Raw genomic sequence first — 21,032 nt, 5'->3', positions numbered from 1 at the left:
TAAACCCGGAACAACTCTTTGTGCAGCGGTGGCTTCAGGGTCCAGCAGTTGGTCTTTACTTGCCGGCAGAAAGAAAGTGGACTCAAGTGGATGTCATAGAATGATGTCAATTAAATTGAATTTAATACATCAGGCAATGCCTAAAACATTCTATAATTCAAGTTAAATTCCTTTCAATAAAGTATATTTTTAAAAAAAAGGAAAAAAAGTGAAGGTTGGATATTTATTCAACTCCAGTTGTTTAACATAAAGTAGTATCTCTAGAATACGGCTGTAACATATGGTACTTGATGTGTCACATGCTTCTCAGAGCTGTGTTTCTAAGCTATGAGTTGAACAAGTTCACCAATCAGAGACAAACATGCTGGAGTAATGACTGTTTTTGAAACCAGGAGAAATTCAAAATGCAGCCAACAAGCTAGTCCACCAAGGAACTTGTTTTCATCAATACTTGTAAGCCAAAAAGTCTGGGGGTGAGAACATCTACGCATGGGAAACAAGCTGAACAAGGGAGAGAGAGGGAGACAGAGACACATGAGGCTGGAGGGTGAGAGCTTGGAGTTGCAGGTAATGATACTGATGAGGAGGAGGAGGAATGTGCTGGGAAAGACAGAGAGAAAGATGGAAGTGTGGAGTTTCATGACCCAGTCAAAATAAATGTGGGCACTGGCCTTGCCAAGGGCTTGGCAAACACACAGAGTGAAATGCAAGCCCAGACGTTAAGCTAAGCATCCTTGCGATAATCCATCTCCTTCAACGTTTTTTAGCTCGATTCACCGCGATTGCTCAACCATCCCTGGACACACCTTGAAGTAATAACAACAGTAATCATTTCTTGTATAAATCAGAGTGATCTAGGGCTTTCTCTTTTCCAGCGTCTACTGAGCTGACACAAGGAATCTGTATCATTTGTCTCATTTTTATCAGTGAGCCTCACATACCATAAAATGTTAAGGAATTGACAGGAACTGACAAAAAACAAAAGGAGTTACAAGATAAATGGCACATTGCTGATGCCTGAAACCTTTAGAATGACTAAGTCTGGCTTGAAGTGTTCTTGTAAAACTGTACTGTCTGGTATTGCCTCCAGATCACAGAACGTCTCATTGGCCAGAGACGTGTATGCGAATGTCAGAGTGACTGTTGGAAACAGCACAGTGTGCGCAACAGAGAGATTATGCATGTCAATAGAAGAGAAACACTGAGAACGAGTGAAGGCAGGCAGAACCGTGGATACTTTAAGCTTGCTCATCCATCATCTGGCCCACCTGTAATCACATGTGCATGACCCAAGCTGGCTCTGGCAAGTCGTACTCAGGGTCAACCAGCACCTGCCACGTGGAGCTCCGATTTAAAATCAGGAGACGAGATACAGACACGTAGAAGTCAGCCTGAGAGGGTATGTGTGTGTTTGACCATGAGTGCAGGCCTTGGGCAGACAAAAATGTTATACAGGGGAGAAATCACTGAATACTGGGAAAATAAAACACACTAAAGTGAAAAAATAAAACTCTGGAGGTTGTGTACTTTCAGCGCCGAAGTGAAAGGACATGCTTACAAAGCCTGGACCTTTGTTGGTTTGGGGTCCATACACTAATTGTATTTGTGAGAGATACAGTTTTAGTACAAAAGCTCTCAGTTTAGCCGTATTTACGCTATCTGCTCTGCCCAAACAAGCATGCTTTTGTTGGACTGCCATCATTACAGTACGTCCGCTCACACAAACAGACCTGTCTTATTATTGGAAGTCTACACCGATGTTTGTTGTCATGAACCACACACATAGAAAGTCTGCACCATGACCCCGATATCATATAATCACATTTCCTTGGTGCGGCTCCCAGTATTTAGTTGATTTCTAACAAGCTGAAGGGTTTCTGTACGATAATTTAGTGGCTAATCTTTCACGGTGACGCTCAAGGCCTTGTGGGAAGCCCAAGAGACCACTTGAAAGCCCAACTGACTTTGGACAAAGGAACCTTGCAGAAGGTCAACAGTCTGAATATAACAGCATTGGGACAGAAACCCAATACTACACAGGAGGGAAGACTGGGGCCCGAGGAAATTGGAAGGCAAGTGATGCAGTACTGCAATGCATCATAGTTTCCTCCAGTTAGATTTCAAAAAGAGGTGCGACAGAAACCTGGTTCATTTGCCAGTTTCCATTCAGAAAAGACCACTGGCTTCCTCAGCTGTACAGGGACAAGTGCACCAGCAGGTTGTTGAGGTGAAATTTGGGATTGTGTGGCAATGAATAACTGAGCGTTGCCCAACATTCATTTGGGGTGGCTGGTTTAAGAGCGAGGGTACAAAGGTGATGAGGGACAGGCTGCCATGTTCAGATGTGCTGGTACATTCTCTGCCTCCTGCTCAGGTGGCAACCCACTTTTGAGGCCTCGGGATTGTCATTTTGGCCACTGTTATCTTGTTTTTTGAAACCAGAAGTAGGGCGAGCCTGACGGAGATCTCGAGAACATTGCACGCCCACCAATATCTACAACCACTAGTGGTCACACTGTAACCAATGTCCAAAAGCATGTGCTTCATCTTCTGTTTTACTCTAATTTGGACCATAATCTACAAAAGGGAGAATTATAGGGTAATTTTCTCAAACTTCAATAGAGAGAGAGACGTCTTTTTGCAATTGCCCTCTGCTGGTAATTTGAGAGAATACAGGTTTCAGGCACTTTTGCACTGGCTCAACTTTCCAGACCCTGGCCAGTGGGCAGCATGGCCAGTTCTTCCAGCCACAGGTCATCCTCTTAAACTCTAGTCCAGTACAAGTGATGGATATGGTCCAGTTTGAAGAAAGATATCTGGTTTCAATCTCAACATTGAAACATCTTGCTCATTCTCCATTGGGGTTAGGTAAGGTAATTCTCTGTTTCAGAACCAGAAGAGTACAAGATACATCAATCAAAACGTTATCTTCAACCTGCAGTCTCTTGCTTTTGTTCTCCAAAATATTGAATCTCTTTTCTCTTTCTTCTTTGCTCGTTTTTCTTTAAACTGTGTCTAAGGTGCGTGTTGCGTGTTGATCAGACATGAGGTGGTAATTGCCACAACCAGAGGAAGCCAAACGTGAGAAGTTAAGATGGATTTGCTTGCTTCTTTCCATCTCCTCCCTTTTCCTCACCCGCTCACCCTTCTTTCTCTCTCTACTTTGTGAACCAGCTGGGCCTGGTGAAGGCTTTAATTTAAGAGATCGAACAATTCCATGGCTGAGATCCACTTTAACTGATGGCAGACGCTTAGAGAGCAGACGTTGGAGCTGGAAGTCTGGAATGTTCAGGATTTTTTGCCATTTTGTTCTTTGTTTTTGCTATTTAATCAGGGACGCAGTCTAGGAACAAATGCTTGTTTACTGAAAAGCAAGGAAGGAAGATTAAAACTCTTGTTATTTTAAAAGTGTTGTCAGGAAACCGCTGTCAATGTGAAGCTGCTCCTCTGTGACGGGAGGGTCACAGAAAAATTATAAATTGAGTCGTCTGTTCCGCTAAACATTGGAATCACTAAACCGACAATAACTGCAAACATATAAAGAGTAAAGGCTAATTGCGAGAAGCAGAGAGGCGTGATATGGCAATAAAATGCTGCAATTTTTTGTATGTGATGGAAAGTCTTGATGATAATTTCATCCTCAATGGATCTATGGAGGTCCCCATAGGCTCAGCATTTTTCTGTGATTGACAGGCGGATTCTGCTCTCCGGCTGTGGTCCCATATAAATTTTCACTTTGAAAGCTAAGCCTCTCATTATGTCCTTCACTGTCATGACAACAGATTTTTATCAGTATCAAATTATCACACTGTTCCTCTTCCAAGTTAGTGAATAGATTGCATTCTTACGAGGTGACGCACGACAAGCTGGATGAAAGCAGAATGATGTGAGGTGCTGTAGTGATTACATTTCGCGTGAGACAAGTGGATACACCGAAGCTCTCCTTGATTCCTCCTCTCCAGTGACCTCCCTGCTCCTTGTGACTTCCAGGTCCTCCGTGCTCCCAGTCACGGGCACTGGGCTGTGAGAAGCAGGACTAGTCACATGTTGGACTGATTAAGTATTCACAGTCACACCACCGCACACAAAGCCCTCCCTTGCTGGCTGGTGTGAGCCAACCGACACTGGCGTCGAGCCTTTTATTGTTTTTGCTTTCCTTTTCCATGGAGTCATTGACACTATCAATGAGAGGTCCCAAAGCCCTGAGCCTCCCACTCTGCCAGATGACCCCAAGTGCACAACAGCCAGGTCAAAGGACTAAACTTTCTAAACTGCTCCCTGCAGTTATTCATTGTTGGTATGGTAGCTCATTTTTTAAACTTTTATTGGGAACATTTGCATCATACTAAAAAGAGAATGCTATGTGGTAAGCTTTTATATTGCCGAAGCACCTTTGCCTAAATTTGGCGGTTCTCACCAGCCCACACACTTGGGCCGCTGAACACACATCATCTCAGAGGCATTGAGCAACTCCTTCAAAAGGGCTACAAATGAATGGTAAAAGTAAAAGTCATCATTTCATGTTGTGTGGATTACAAGAGATGCCACTGTGCCAAACCAGAGCTCCTTGCCCAGTGACGTCTGCAGCCGTCTGATCTAACCAGCTTGAGCCCTAGTGCGCCTCTCACCTCCACAAACTCATGGTTTATTTCAAATACATCTGTGTGAAGAGAGTTGCTGCCGTCCCTTAATTCAAACTGTGCTGATTTGTACAGCATGCATTAAACCATATCCACCGAGTTTGTGATGTCATTGTTTATGCAACAGATTAAACCGAGCAGAACACGCTATGCTGTAAGTTTTCAAGTTGACCAAATATTTCTCTCTTTTGATTAGTTGAGAGGCTCTGCTATTCTACTTATTAAACACTTCTACAGAAATGTAGAAACAGCCAACACTGAAGCCCTTGAATATGTCTTAAGAGTATCCCTAATACAGAGATCATACCATCACCCACTTAAGCTTGGCACACTCACTTACAACATGTACGGTGAAGGCATTCAGACAAAGCAGAAACACACTGCAAGCATTAGAGTGTACAGCAGGACACAGAGTTCACGTGCTCTGAGACAAACCAATTTTTTATAACAGCTCATGTCTGAGTTCCACAACCGGAGAAGTTCAATTTCACAAATTATACATAGGGTGAGAAAACCAGTCAACGTACACAGCCTGTGGCTAAGGTATGTAAAGTTGGCCGAGAGTGTTTCCTCTCCCAGATGGTCCGCATATGCATCTGACTGCTATTCCACTTTTCTGACAACTCTGGGCTGAGAAAAGAGACTTGTGTCCGACAGGTTGGCTCAACTCAAAACATGCAAATTGAAACAGTGACGTTAGATTCACTGAGGGGGCTTCAAAAGCATTTCCCAAATTCCTCTGACATTACAAAGGCTGTCATCATTGTGCAGCCATCTGAGGCATTCCACACTGACAAACATATGGGATGATCTACGAAGGAAAACAATTATAAGAGATGAATTGTGTCATTGACGGAGGAAAAGCTCTTTATCACATTGTACATTATGTCAATGCGAAGGATTTGCTTCATGGGCTAACATCTAAAGTGCCTAAATAGATGAAGGTAGAGTAATTTAAAATCCATTTACTTCACTTATCTTCATTTACAACACTGGGACTTTAAAATTTCTGATAAATCATTTCTGAATACAAGTATTTTTTGAAAATTAAGACAGGAATAACTATGTTTTCACGTGTTTTTGTTTACAGCACATAGACACAGGCGTTGGCCCTTATCACAAAAACCTCTTGAATTTCATTGTCTTTCCAAGTTGACATCTTGTCTGCATCTATGGCACCTCTTTTTCACCTTGAGGTATTTGTATTCTTATTCTTTTTTACCAGTTCTGCTTGTGCCGCGTGTTAGAAACCTCATCAATGTGCCCACTTGCTTGCTGTGAATTCCCCTAACACATGGGCTCACTCTGACATTATACCACAGGGCTGGCAGGAAAAACTCCGGAGAAAGTCTTCAGCAACTGACTCAGACATTTGCGTCCTCACATGCAGCCCCTCCAGATAATTTCAGGATTTAGAGAGTACAGTGCATGTTTTAAAGCATCCTATGCAGGTTAAGCTGCACATTTTGATCGGCCGCTGCTATACTTGCACAATGTGGGAACACACACAACTTTTATCAGCTTTAACACCATTTTAATTGCCCAGTTACCCACCAATACACACAGTTTTCCTGATTTAACAGAAAACAGTCCACCTCTACCAATGATTGCAACAAGGTCATTCAAATGCGGATTTGTCTTTATGGCCTCTCGGGGAAAAAAGAGCAAAAAACGTCTCCGTCAGAACATTAACACTTAGATTGTGCTGCCAGATGGACAAGGATAGTGGTCCATGCTCCAGACCTGCTGGCAAACAGAGCAGGGAAGAGGTTGAGCAGCTGCCAGCAGGATGGCTCATCAACTAACACAGAGAACATGAAAAAGAAGAACCACACTGATGGTAACATGCTCACTGTAGAACAAGCCGCAGTCATGACACAGAACAGGGTGGTGAAAGGCCATAGAGCTGTTACTGAGTTATAGTGAAAGTTTTGGTCCAACGAATGGGGAAAATACCTCAGTTAGAAAGTGTAATGTGTGGCATGCGTGATGCATTAGACACCAATAAAAACCAATAAAGTCCTTATCTTATCTTGCTTTACTCTGGTATAAATTCTTATTCCCAAGTTGAATTAGAGAGATTACTGTGGACACTAACAACAACATGTGGTGAGATCATGCAAAATTGTTCGGGAAGCGACAGGCTTTTCCAACGAGAAAAAACAAGCTGTGTTGGCTGTGTGTATGTTGGGTGGGCTTCGTCGAGCATAGGGACAGAGTGGGTCTGATGTAAAAGTTTCCTTTGCAGACAGTTAAGGTTTCCAAGATATTAAAAGTCTGGCACAGAGACAGATTGAGGAAAGGAAGAGAAAGATAGGTGGGTACGGATAAAGGACAAGCTGAACAAGCATGTAATTCGTATGTCTGTGAGCCGAAGGTCCCCAAACCAATGTCGGGATAAGTATTTTAAGATTGCGCAGGTAAGGTATATATGTACATGTATGAGTGTGTGCGATGTAATTACACACAGATGAGGACCATAAACATATTAACATACACTCACGTTCAGGCACATTCACAGGCAGATGCTTCCAGGTCTGAGCTCCAGTAATGAAAAGCATATGTGCTCCCGGAGACTGAACCTCTTCCAAGCTCATCATCTTCTTCTGGCTAAACACTTTCATCTTCACCTCAATCCATCAGTCTCTTTTCTTTTAGCGACCTCTCTAAGCATGTGTGTCGCAAGAACGAATGTGCAAATAATGTTTTTGTCCTTTCCTTCACTTTTCTGTCCTCCCTGTATATTTCCACTTATCTGCCTTTCCTTTATTCTTCCGGTTGTGAAGAAGACAAGTACATTTGGTGCTTCTTCAAACAAATACCCTGATATGAACGAGAGGGTCCAAAGATGAACCTAAAAGAATCAGGTGTATAGATGGACCATGTAGAAGGACACACGTGATGTTCGCAATGGTCCAGAGTTTGTAATTCAGAATCGGTGGATGGATAATAACATGAGCATTATTCTATCAACAGCCTTAAAGTGAGAACCAACATCAAAACAGTCTTGTGTTGGCCAGAGGCAGTTAAAACTCAAACCTACCTATGTATTGTCTGCACCGAGAAGCTTTCCAGGCGGCTGTCAGATCTACTCACAGAGACATGTTGCTGCAATGGATGATGTAATCCATCATTTTAAATTACACACAATTGTCCAACCATGATTTTATCTTTCATGTAACCATTGGGACTATTTTCACTATTACTCCATTACTTCAAATTGTTATGTTTATTCAGTGAAACTAAAGAGCCAAAATAAAGTGAAATAAGAGTTGAGGACTATTTACACTCAGCTCCCAGTTTATTTGGTACAATTATCGGAAACTAATGCAGCCTAATACAACAGCCCTGCAATCAATCCTACCTCCAGGATATAAAGTCATTTTGGAGACAAGGTTGTGGTGTTATTGAGTTGTATTGAAATATAATGTTAGGTTGAATAATAGGCTCATATTACCATGCTCACAATATCAATTTCCTTCGGATTTTCAGCTCAGTGGTTGAGGGCTAACCCTAACCCTAAAAGCAAGTCTTAACCCCCAAACAGTTAATTAAAGGGTGGTCACAAAGTGAGGAGCACCCAAAAAGTCCTCTCTTTCCAAAAATGTCCTCACTCCGTAGGTTGTAGACTCAAACTGGTCCTCACAAAGATTGCTGTACAAGAGCACACACACACACACATATGGAGACTAACTCTCACCTAAACTATAGTTACTACATGCCAAACCCTCACCTGAACCTAAACTTAATCTAAACCTCAAAGCATGTCTTCACCTTAAAATGTAAAGATTTACTCATAATGGGCATTGACAATATTTTGGAAACAGAATAGAATGGCGGCTATAGTATTTCATCCATGTTCTATGAGAGGCAATATGTAAAATGAAATTGCTTACAGATTCTGACTCATAATATAGCATTTCATTGCTCTCCGATTATTATAGTGCTGTACAACATTGCTATCGTCAGTTTCAGATGGGGAGAGAGAGGTGGGACAGACAACACGTTGTTTTCAATTTGTCGACACACCAAAAATATCTCACCCAGACACATTTTTTCTCAACGTGAACCAGACTTTTGTAATGGTACAATAAAGCTACTCCAATAGTGAGAACAGTAACCGCAACGTTTCTTGTTAACTTCCTTCACACTGCCTGAAAGTGACAAGACACTAGCCTACGAAAGCCAAGATTTAGAAATCACGGAGACGAGGATTGAATCCACCTTTGCTTGGGGGGAACGCAGAAACTGAGTCCAACAGCTGTTCATAGAAAGAAAAATCCTCTCTTCCAGCTTTCAGTGTACTGTCAATGTTGGACGATGACAGGCATCACAATTAGTGTAACATTTACAAGGTCTTGCATGAGCTGCACTGCATTTCACTGCAGTCACGCTACTCACATACCCAGCTCCTGCGCTTTATTACTGGCCAGGCAAGGTGTGTGTCTGGGGAATGCAATGTCACCACTGAGCTTCCAGGTAAAAATTAATAGCATCTTTCCTCATGTGTGTGAGAGTGATTTACCGTTGTTTTTTCAGTTAGCAGCAAAAATCCTTCTTTATGTATTATTGCATGATAAATAATGGTCAATCATCTTTTATATGGTGGTAGCAAGTAATTTCTTCTGGCATGTTGTGTCACAAGCCAAATACTGGTGAACTGATGCAGATAGATTCTGCCTACAACTGTGTGAGGGTTACAAACTGGTGAACGATAGATGCACATTTGTGTAGTAATGGAAATGTCATTCTTGTAATTTATTCATAAAATTCTCAAATCCAAATATGGATCGCTGAAAGGTCATTTTATTCTGTTGGAAAGGAAATGGCAGATACGAAAACTTACCAATGACGGAAATATTCAGAGACCACTGAACATAATTATGGTCGGGAAGCAGAACATATCACAACCCCTTCGTGAATTTCAGTCTCTCCTTTCATTTCATGTTTAAAACCTTATCTGACCCTTAGCTGTTCAGTCTGTGTTTAAGGTTTTTCCCTTTTTTTCCCATGCAACAGAGATTAGTATGGAATGTGGGAAGGAGCACCTACACCCCAATTGAATAAAAACACAAGGAGCCGCTTTTAACATCGGTTGCTTCCCTTTTTCTCACTAACGTAATTTCTGCCAGGTACGCCTTGTGAGGGAGAACTTGAATTCATACTAACACTGGGACAATATTTCCCCCAGTAGAGCTCTGCTGATCCCAGCCAAGATCAACTTCCACCAAATATTGGATATTAGGTCACTTTCACAAAATGGCTCTCCAGCAAGTTTTATTTGCTGGCAGGGGTGTGGCCCTCCAGAGGGACCCCTCAGTAACAGGCTGCGTGAGTTATCAGGACAATAAGACGATTGCTTGGTTCCTTATCTTTCTTAACACATAGAAGTAAGCTCAGATTGTATCAGCGGTGCTTACGGAAATAAATGATTGCTAAACGTTCCTACAGCACCAATGCAGTGCAGGCTGAAAGGAAAATATTTACTGTACGCTATCTGAGCGAAGGGCCGTGGTAAATTTCAGAGGAGGTTTCCAGATATTGTAAGGGTCCAACATTACAATAACATTAATCAGTACTCTGGCACCATTGCTTGGCTGGCGTTGATGGCCATTTGCACACTGCCAATCATCACTCCTTTATACAGCTGAGGTCTAGGAGTGGTGGAATCTTTGCATGGGCCAACCCCGACAGGACGCCCCAAACAGCTGCCGAGCCGGTGTAAACCAGCCCTGACGAAAACACAAGGGTGATAAGAAAAACTTGGTGACAACCAATCAAAAGACTGTTTCTCTTTAGCCGTTGCTCTGTATTTATGCAGGTCTCTGTTGGTGTGTGTGGGTGCATTACGCAGTCTGTACATTAACCTACTTTATCCACCTCATAACAATGCACTCTGTTTCCGTCCTGTCAAAGCACTTGACATAATATTTAATAAAGAGGAATTTTCCGTGTTGTAAACTAAAGAAGTCTGTTTCCCTCTATTTCAGTGTTGCTTTACAGCTTTACAGTGCGATAGTGTGCATGAGCACACTATCTTCTAAATGTTAATTGGGTTTTTTCCACAAATGATATGGAAAATTTAACATCATTTTAATGTACAGTATGAACACACAACATAGACCCAGCCCATTGTATAACACCTCATTAATGTTCCAGCTTACCTTAAAAGTGAAAGATTAATTACATTTTTTCCGTGTATTATCAAAATCTTATGTGTTACATATGTGGTTTCACACAGTTTTCCGACAATGTGAAATAGAAAGCTACAATCTTTTAATATTGCTTTTTTCAGCGTTTTCACCTAAAACGGACTTATAACAGTGAAGTTGGGAAAGGAAATAAAGGTGCGAGAGGGGATTAGGACATGCAACATAGACTGTATATAAAGATGGATTATGCTTCTTCATTCCCTCCCACTATCGAGAATTGAAGCCAAATATCCCGGATATGAAAGCAGCCATCTTTCAGCGATTACATCATTTGGAGACAGAGTCTGTAGCAATCAGGGGTTGAAGTCATGAGGTCCCTCTCATACACACACACTCGACCAACCGTGAGTTAGTCAGCTGTCAATCAATACGTTTCAAAAAACAGATAAATAAAAAAACGTTACATCAGTGTGATAAGAACTACCTAAGATGACAAAACAGCTTGAGAAAAATGTGTTTTTATGTGTACTTTGACTTTTTAGTTTGAACCATGTCCAATTCACTAACATGGAGGTTACAGTATTTATAAACTATACCACAATCAGCCATAAGGGAGCTAATGAGACACTTAAGCTTCATTTTTCGAGAGCTGGCATGTCGTTCATGTTTATACAGTACAGTCTATGAAATGCAACGAAGGCCCCCCAGACAGAAATGAATGAAACAGGGCAGCTTCCAGGCGCTGATATCTGACCAACAGCAGCTTAAACAAAGTAAGTGTTTGGATGTTTATCTGTCTTCATACCTGCAAACGCCTGGCCACCAGGTCCAACACCTCCTGGCACCAAACCACCTGGGCCTACACCATAGCCTCCACCTCCATGGCCTCCACCTCCATAACCTCCTACTGTCGGGAATAAAACAGCAACAGGTGTGATTGTGATCAGTACCGTCGTCATCATCATTATTGTTGTCATTATTCACCAGAAATCATCTGCTAACAGTGTCCACGTCATGTCATTATGGCCTCATGAATATACATTGTTAAGCTCATGACTGAGGTTGTATGAGAGAACAGATCTCACATTTCTAAAGCTCAAACTTCCTAATGTCTTCCAATAAACCAGCTTAATAACAGTGGTTGGCCCTAAAGACATTGTTTATTGCCACAGCAATATCCCAAGCGATTTAATTACTCTTGCTTGTGTTTCCCCAACATTTGATGAAACCAGAACCAAGTGTTGACAGGGAATTTAATTTGTGTTTAGAACCTCTTTCCCCCTTGTTCTTGTTAACATAAACTTCACACAGTTTTTTGCTCCAACTTTAGTTTGCACGTAGCTCTCAAATGGTTCTTTAAAAAAAACAACTTACGACATTAAACTCTGCGTAAAGACATTTAAAAAGTCTCATCAATAGGTTCTTCCCAGAGTGATGTCTTAAGTTATCCTTCAAAGACACACAGGGTCAACCTTGTTCAGCAAATGGGAGTTGAAGTCAGGCCAATGTGCCTACGGTTGGTGAGCTGCTGCCAAAGTGGCAGGCATCTGTTATGGATGTGTGAAATGACAAACAGCAGACAGAGTATCTGTGTCTCTGTATTGAGCCCAATGGAGGCAACGGTTGCATGAACAAACAATCAGAGCCCTGAGAAAGCAGAGCCGCTGGCATGACAGAGAGATTACTAAATGAAAAATATTTAATTTATTTATAGTCAAAAACACTCACAAATGAGCTTGCAATAAAGGTAAATATATAATGTAGGGATTAATTTAAATAAGTGATTGAAAGATTGAATTAATAAATGCAAAGAAATGAGTTAAAACCAACGTTATGTTATCATAAAATCACATTGGTCCATCTACAAATTAAGTATCAAGCAATGTTGAGGCTAAAAACATTTTTTCTAAACATTTTAGACTGATTCTACATTTTCACAATTAAATTTACCACATAAAAACATTGTTTCTTGTTTTCAAATCACTACCACATTTGTGCATTTACCAATTTGTGATAAACCAGATGTTTTATCTTAAAAATGAATTTTATTTGTTGGACAACATAACTACTCACCTGCAGCTTTGGCTGGTTTATAGCCTGGAGGGACTCCTCCAACAGATCCTTTAAAAACAATAATAACACAGATTATTGAGTTAAGGTTCGCCTGTAGAGATGTAGCTGACAGTTTGTTGGCCAAACGATTCATCATTTCACCAGTTGGTTTTCTCTCAGGGCACCAGGAGAGGGTGTTGTGACATCTTTTGTGCCATTTTTTATCCTGTATGTCTGCACTGATGGATCATGATGGAACAGGAATCCATACTGACATTTTGAGTGTTTCGAAATCGATAAAATATTGTAATGAAAAGCAATAAGATATGCTGTACACCATGCATGCTCATATGTATGTATGTTACGTCAACACATAAAACAGTAAGTATCTTTACTTTAGGTTCAATGGTATATTGAGATATTTTTATATTCTTGTTTTGTTTTAATAAAACCTCTGCTCTACAGCATTATTTTACTCTCATACCTTTGATAATCATAAACAGACTTTGTTTGTTGTGGCTGAGTTCTGGATTATTTTTGTTTAAACTGTCCAGACAAGTCGTTGGAGGCTCTGTTACCTGGAAAGAATCCAGTGCCTGTTCCAGCGCCTCCTGGTCCGATTCCAGCACCAGGTGGTACATACACACCTGGAGGACACAACAGAGAGAGAGCAGAGGGTCGTCACCATTATGTGTCACCAAGCCAGAGCAGCTTTCACCCATCATTTTACTGAACAATGACCGGATTTATTAGACAATCAATCTCCCACATGAATCATCAGTGACCCGAACAACATAACTGAAACCTGTCCTCATGCCCAGGTCACAGGAATGATGCAGCACATAATAAAACCTGAACACAGCAGCTCCAACTAGAGCCAGAGTGAAAATCCCAAAAAAGAAAAACTTTCTAGTCTTGATTAGAAGTAAATTCCTTTTTCTGTTTTCATGTTGATGAGGTATTGCAGTTGGAAATCTTCTTTCAGAAAGCTGCTGCAGCACCATGGACAATGTTGACCCCCACCTCCATCCCCCAGCCTCATTTCTAGCAGATTTCTGGCTGCGCACCAAACTAACTCCTGAGATGGTCGTTCTTGATCCCAGACACAGTGGCCTCATGTGTGCAAGGAACAACAACAGCCATAAAAGAAAAGAAAAGGGGGATAAAAAATAAAAATGACTCCAGTTGTTTTGGGACAACTAACAGCTTAATCCACTGGGACTGGTGAGCTAAGGCAAAAATTACAGTGATATTTTTTGAGGGCAAACCTGCTTTATATCAGTAAAAAGGGAGAGATCAGGGCTGCAGGACCATGATGATTATGTATAATGGTTCTTACATGTTTTAGGAGGCCAATTAATTTAAACCACATGTCACAGGCATCCTTGTGTTTATTAGCAAACACCGCAAGAAAACAGCACTTTGTCCACTGAGTGCGGCCATTAGTGGAAGAACATTACAATGAATCACTGTCCGATTGAGTTGAATGAAAAGTCATGGCTTTGACCTTTGAAGTTGAGACAGATTTATTGGGTTTGTGCCATAATAACATGGCACAAACCCAGCTGAGGTTAAGAAAATGAGCAGCCAGTGCCAATCAATGGAGAAAAACAGCCATGCTGTAAGGATCTACTTGTTGGATGGGTTTATAAAGATAACGAGGATTAAAAAAAGTAGGATGACTCCAAGAAAAAGTATGAAGTTTATATTTTAAGCTTTTATTTTGGGGTAAAAATTTTAGAAAATCTGAGTCTAAATGACAGAATTGTGTTGATATTGAGTTGATTTTGTTGATGTTAACAAGGACAACATTGCCATATTCACATTTCCAAAACTGCTCTCCTATATCTGATTGGAACATGTAAGAAACATTTGTCTGTTTTTGTTTGAGAGAAACAATTTTCTTGAGTTTAAAATGGTCATCTGCACAGAAGAACTTGGTATATCTTTGTTTTTTTAATAGTGCCTGTGTAAACGGGAACACTTTTTGTTCTCTGTGGGTCCTTAAATGAAAACATGAACAGACAACCAAGAGGGAGGCTACATTGAACTCATCTTGACTGGAAAGATCAGGGGGTCGGACGATGGTAGAACTGATCAGATTCCTTGAGGTCCGACCTAACAATGAAGACTGAAATCAAATAAAAAGAGGGAATAAATAATAATGCTCAGGGCTCTCTATTTCATTATCAACTGACTAAATCAATGCAAGTAACATGGTTGTCTGTCACCATGCCCATGCCCTTGACTCCGTAGCAGTGATTTTAGGGGCAGGCACCACACGATAGAGATGGAGTAATTGTTTTAACTCTGCTCCTTCATTTCGCAGTGAAAAGGAGGATTTCCTGTCTCGGCATCGCAAGCGAGGCGAGAGGGAGTGTGTGTCTGCTCCACTTTTCCTTTTTCTAAGAATCCCATCATGGTACTGTACCAATTTTACAGAGTGCATTAGGTTCACTGTGGCCGTGTATCCAAATGAGGCACATGCTGGCCTCTGTCAAGTAGCCTGACCTTTCTCAATATATCTGAAGATATCGTCATGATTGTTCTGATTATCATCGTGCGTTTACGCTGCTTGTGAAATCAGCCAGGTTATGGGAATGTGCTGGAATGTGTGTGAAGGACAGGACTGACTTGTAGACCATAAGGGATATGAAGAGGTATAATTTATTTCACAGTTGACCCCAGACAAGAGTTTGCCCTGAGTGTTTGTGATATGATTAATGTTGGTGAATAAAAAACTAAGAAAAAAAGATTAGCAGATTTGAACATTTATTACCAAGCAGTGACTTTTATTCGCGATCTTTATGAAAAAATGGTTAGAAGCCATCACTTATGACTACATTATTCAGATGGAAACAGAGAAATAAGTGTGAGAGTTTTACTACTTAATTTTGACGATGTGTTAAAGGAAAGTCAGGGAAGCGTTGATAAATTACTGCCAGTGAAATACAATGACAGGTTGTTAACTGAACTTTTTACTGGTATTCATTGACTCTAGAGTTGCTGTGAGTATATTAAGAGGGCGATGATGTACATGCACTCTAACGGGAATCCCGCCAGTGATTTAATTTTGTCATCACGCCATTTTGATCTAATTTTCAGAGGACAGAGTGTCAGTAAGCTATGAATGAAGCCAGTCATCAGTAAAAAGGGAATCAAGTGGATAGAATGGGGTTCAAAGTCCAGGAGTGAGACAGCAACACTGACATAAATAACAATATGATAATTATTTGTTAAGCTTTTTGAAGTGCACAATGTGCTTGAACAAGATACAATTTTCAAAATGCATTCAATAATGTGTGGCTTTGCAAAAAACTATAGAGTCAACAGTGAACAACGATTGACTTAAATGTGCACCCTTACTGAATCAGACAATCAGAACCAGATTTTGGAAAAATCGTGGATCCTGGACTGGAAATTTGAGTCCCTCTCAGCCAACAGCTCTGTCATGTCACTGTCTTGGGGCCATGAAGTGATGTTGGGCTAGATTTTTTTTTTATAATACATTTTTCAAATCAAATTTTTCCCCAAATCCATACCACCACAAATGTATCTCAAGCAACAAATTGGAGCTCCTTCTGCAGATTCAAGGTTGTGACAGTTCACTAACTTCACCTGGCTGCTGTTTGTGGGGGACCAGGGGGTTGGCCCCAATCATTAAGAGTGTGTGCGCGATCGCACACAAGTTGAAACTGGCCAAGAGATAGGATGTTTTGAACATGAACATCAAAAACTTTCACATGTTGTGATTTCTACAAAGTTAACAGGAAGGTGAACGGACTAATACAATTCAAAAACAAACTTTAAAAACCTCCAGACTTCAATCCAGCAGACAATTTCTAATACAGAAAGTAAAGATGAAACACTTAAGAAAAATCTACTTTTGTGCAGTCTCTACGTCTACTAGAGCTTTACCTTTTTTTTGTAAGGGGTATAAAAATAATGCACCAAACAACATGAGCCCTGAAATTATGGGGTTGCCTAAAAGTTTGAACGGTATTATTTTCTATAGAAAGGAAATTCCGGATACCATTTCTACATCATTATTCAATCCATAATCTAACAAGGCAACACAACGGCTGAGATATCTGATAATCAGATTGAGGTTTCAAATTTGTGTTTGTATAACTCAAAGAATGCGATGTTTGAAAAGCTCAAAAGCTTAAACGAAAATCAACATGTGCGTATGCAAGTGTTTTGGTTTCTTCGGTTCCGTTGATTTGAATTTTGATAAAATGATGTAGTTCATCAGACACAGGCTTACAGGAGAAAAGGATTGGATCCAGCCCCTTGCATGTTTAGTTTTGCATAATGGGATGTTGTGTTGGCCTGGAAGTGACATGTTTATCAATGGTTTTCCTGGCAAGATGATTTATTTGATATTTTACCTCTACATCAATACTGGTGATACAGCTTAAAGAAGAAAATTTATACTGGCTTGAAACACTTTATTTTATGGGAGATATGGGTCACTGGGCCCACGAATAATGACTGAATAGCAGAGAAGTTCGGAAACTCTACGAAATAACTGTTATAGAATCAAACCAAAGCCAATGACGTTTTTCCGTAGTTCCTCTTCATGTTAATGGGAGTTTTTACAATTTCTCGAGACTTGAAAGCGTTTAGTTTTACCTCATTTACAACAGGCTGGTGAGTAATGTGACATTTTCAGAAACCCTTTTCTGTGGTTACTGCTTAATAATTGGCCTTTTACTAAATAATTAAATCCTTAAAGAGTTGATAGAACAAGCAGCATTCCCTGTTCATTACAAAAGACTTACGGGACCATTACCATTTATGATCTCAGTGCTGTGCACCACATAAGCTGGGAAGTCCGAGGGAAAACTACGCTGTAATGTGTTTACATCACTCCAGCCACCTGATATGTACAAAGATGTGCACCGCTATTTCAATCGCTTTCGAAAAAAACTAAAACATATTTTGGCTAAATGTTGGCTGCATTTACTTGCATCTGAAACCGCTATCGCAGAGGAGAGAGTTTGGTTCTGCCTTTATGGAAATCTCTCATACTGCAACCCAGAGCAACAGCACTGTGAGGTAAATACTGTGGTTCCTGGCGTCCTTACATGTCCCGTTATCAGACACGTGACAGCTGGACAACTATCAGCCTACTATCACCCCTCGCACTGTTCATTTTCCACAGCATGTTGGAGGGTGGAAGAGGAAAGTGTGAGGAGGAGCATCCCAGAAAAGAAAAACTTAAGTGGGGAAAATTTGTTTGTTCTCGTACCCACCCTACCTGACTTCACTATCTCTTTATTTGCTTGTACGTACAAACACAGCCCATAATGACCAAGCATGTTTGCCTCTGTGTGTCTTGAGTGGAGCCTTCCCGTAGGAAGCTGACGGGAATCATTACAACTGACTCAGGAAATGCACGTCTTTGATACTGGAAACGAAAGGGGTTTGGAAAGGCTTTGGGCTCTCCTCTATAAGTATTTTAGACCTCAACATGACTAACGGATAAGCCATGGTTGAAGATAACCATCAACAATGTGAAATCACTACATGCTGGTGGAACAAACAGTTCATATTATGACTCATTCCAGAAACTGATTTATACGATAATATGGAACTGACAAGTTATGAGTACAAGGCCATAAAGGAGCAAATTTACAACACACTGCAGTTTCACTTGTGTTGCGTCAAAGACATCCATCAGATAGGACATGTTAGACCAAATACAATGTACTGTTGGTTTTCTCACTGAAATATTGGTGAACTTATCTGATGTGATACCTGAAAATACAATACAATACAATTGAATTGTGTAGACTTGAAGAAATAGTAAATTTAGGACATGAAGCAAGTTTTTGTTGTGCTTTGGATGAAATATTAAATCTATGTCTGAATTATGATAAAGAACATGACTGGGTGAGGAAACTTCAGTGACATTTACGATATGTGATATTAACATTTTCATTTTATCTTTACATGGGTGAGGACTAAGGTCCGGTTGAATGGGGAGAAAGCAGTGATTTATTTCAAAGAGGAAAAAAGTTCCACCATCATGTTGCTAAAACCTATCAAGACACTTGCAGCTTTGTTTGGTTTAGACCTAAAGGTGCCATGTCAACTCTCACCGCCTCCAATGAAAAAAGTGCACTGAAACTAATACAACACAGCACACAGTGTTTTCTTGCCAGAGGACTTTGATTAAATTGACGTAATGTGTTTAATCTGAATTTAATTTTGTTAACATCTTTTCTCAACAGTTATGGAAACATATTAATACAACAGTTTTTATACTAATGTTGTGCTCATGTTGTCAAGTTGTTTGCAAACTCAGGAAAGCTTTGGTGGGTCAAGGTGAAAACATTCGTGACAGGAGCCATTTCAGATTGCTGGCCCAGTGAGACTACTGCTAGCACACAGCCTGGTGAGGGCTGGGAATAATCATCTGACTTAATGCGCTTTGTTAAAGACTTGGCAACGGCTGAGGTGACCAGACATCTGACTGGAAGATGATAGGACTGACATTTAGCCACAACTACAGACTCATGGCTAAACTGATTATTAATTGAATATTAATTAACTACTAAGTGTATACCACTAGAGGAGGTACTCACTTTACTTAAGTAGAAGTACAAATAAATAGACAAAAGTACTCAAGTAAAAGTACCACATTAACTTTTCTACCAGAGTAAAAGTAAGTACTTCCTTTTAAATATACTTTAATAAAATTGCTTGCAAAGTTTAGCGTATTCAATAATGCAACCGTTTTCTAAACCATTAACTGTGCCAACTGCATACTGTTTAATAAAAATATCATAATAAGAATAGCACAGACTGTCATATAAAAGAATGTAGCAGATGATGCTACTAAAACACATCATCATAATAATTAATGGCTCGACAGTGGCCTCTTTCATTTTAGGCGATTTTTTCACATTGAAAATGCAAAAAAAAATTGAACATGTGTAAACAATGCATTGGAGTAGAAACTACAGGTATTTGCTGATAAATGTAGTGGCTAAAAAAGTTTAAAAACTACCCAAAATAAATCTTCTTAAATAAAGTACAGATACATTTAAATTTACTTAAATACATTAATGAAGTAAATATAATTTGTTACAACCCACCAATAGTGAATGCCCTCACATTATCAATGTTTATGCTGTGTCTACAAGTGCAGAGGTACGACCTCGGTGAGAAATCAGTAGGTGTTTCTCTCTTGAGGATTTTGGATTGCACATCAGCAAGTCAGTCATTCATTTATGAAGGAACTGGATTGCATTAGACACTCAATCAGATTATCAAAGCTAAGACCAATAGTTGTAACAATGACGTGTGTAGACCTAAGGAGTTACACCCAAGACTTTTGTGCAGTCCTTTAGAGTTACAGTACAACTAATAAAACAAGTCATCCATCCCAAACCTCTGGTGCCAACAACTCTAACAGTTTGTTGCAGTAAAAATTGTGACAGGAAAACTTGTAGGCCAAAATGTTAATCGCTTCTGGCTAGGACCATCAATACAGAGTGTGACTTCCCAGTCATATAGCACGCTGTGATGCACAGTTTCAAACCGTGAGCGGAATTTGTCCATTCTCCCAAACACTTACCTGGGACGTGTGCCAGAGCAAGACATGAATACATGGAATAACAGCTTTTTCCCAATAGCAAAGCCTGGTCACTCAGTGATTGAAACCAAAAAGCCAATGAATACTGGGTGAGGTCACCTTACTGCAGATTACACCAAACCATTCAACATCAACAAATAAAAATGCTTTTGTTGATTCAGTAAAAGAAGATCAAGAAACTGAACAAAGAAGAAACCGAGTAAAAAACATTCCTGTAACTGCAGCGCAGAGTGCTGGGATCACTATATGTCACATTAATCCTATATGCTGTGGCTGGCAGTCAACCCTGCAAGAAGATGAATCAGTGCCAAATAGGTGCTTGCAACATACGCTACCAATCAAGCCTGAACACAACATCTTTGGGGAATCAAGAAAATAATGCTACAATCCATAATTCACCATTCATTCATTGTGAAAGCTAAAACGCACCAATTTCACTTGACTTCACCTACCGATTAATGTGCAAAAATCCTCTGAGGATTTTTATGCTTGGACCTAGCCGATGCCAAATGCGGTAAACTGGCTTCCAGCACCACTAAAGAAAATATCGCACAACCTTTTTTAATTCTTTGGAGACGGTGA

The 21,032-nt window shown here is 40.3% G+C and overlaps 1 protein-coding gene across 18 annotated transcripts in view; it reads right to left on the bottom strand.

Moving 5' to 3' along the window:
- elna (elastin a) overlaps positions 1-21,032 on the bottom strand; it is a 50,829-nt gene that overhangs the window by 27,001 nt on the left and 2,796 nt on the right. For 17 of the 18 annotated variants that reach the window (XM_047339490.1, XM_047339493.1, XM_047339492.1 and 14 more), the window contains exons 2-4: positions 13,423-13,491; positions 12,866-12,913; positions 11,598-11,699 (exon numbers count right to left, since the gene is read on the bottom strand). In XM_047339490.1, coding sequence (XP_047195446.1) covers positions 11,598-11,699; positions 12,866-12,913; positions 13,423-13,491 — 219 coding nt within the window. The remainder of the gene's footprint in view (positions 1-11,597; positions 11,700-12,865; positions 12,914-13,422; positions 13,492-21,032) is intronic. The other variant, XM_047339484.1, reaches the window with a different exon arrangement.

The sequence above is a fragment of the Hippoglossus stenolepis genome, chromosome 4, assembly GCF_022539355.2.
Source record: "Hippoglossus stenolepis isolate QCI-W04-F060 chromosome 4, HSTE1.2, whole genome shotgun sequence".
NCBI lineage: Eukaryota > Metazoa > Chordata > Actinopteri > Pleuronectiformes > Pleuronectidae > Hippoglossus > Hippoglossus stenolepis.
Note: the sequence above shows the minus strand (reverse complement) of the source record. Positions and strands in the feature narration are given on the sequence as shown.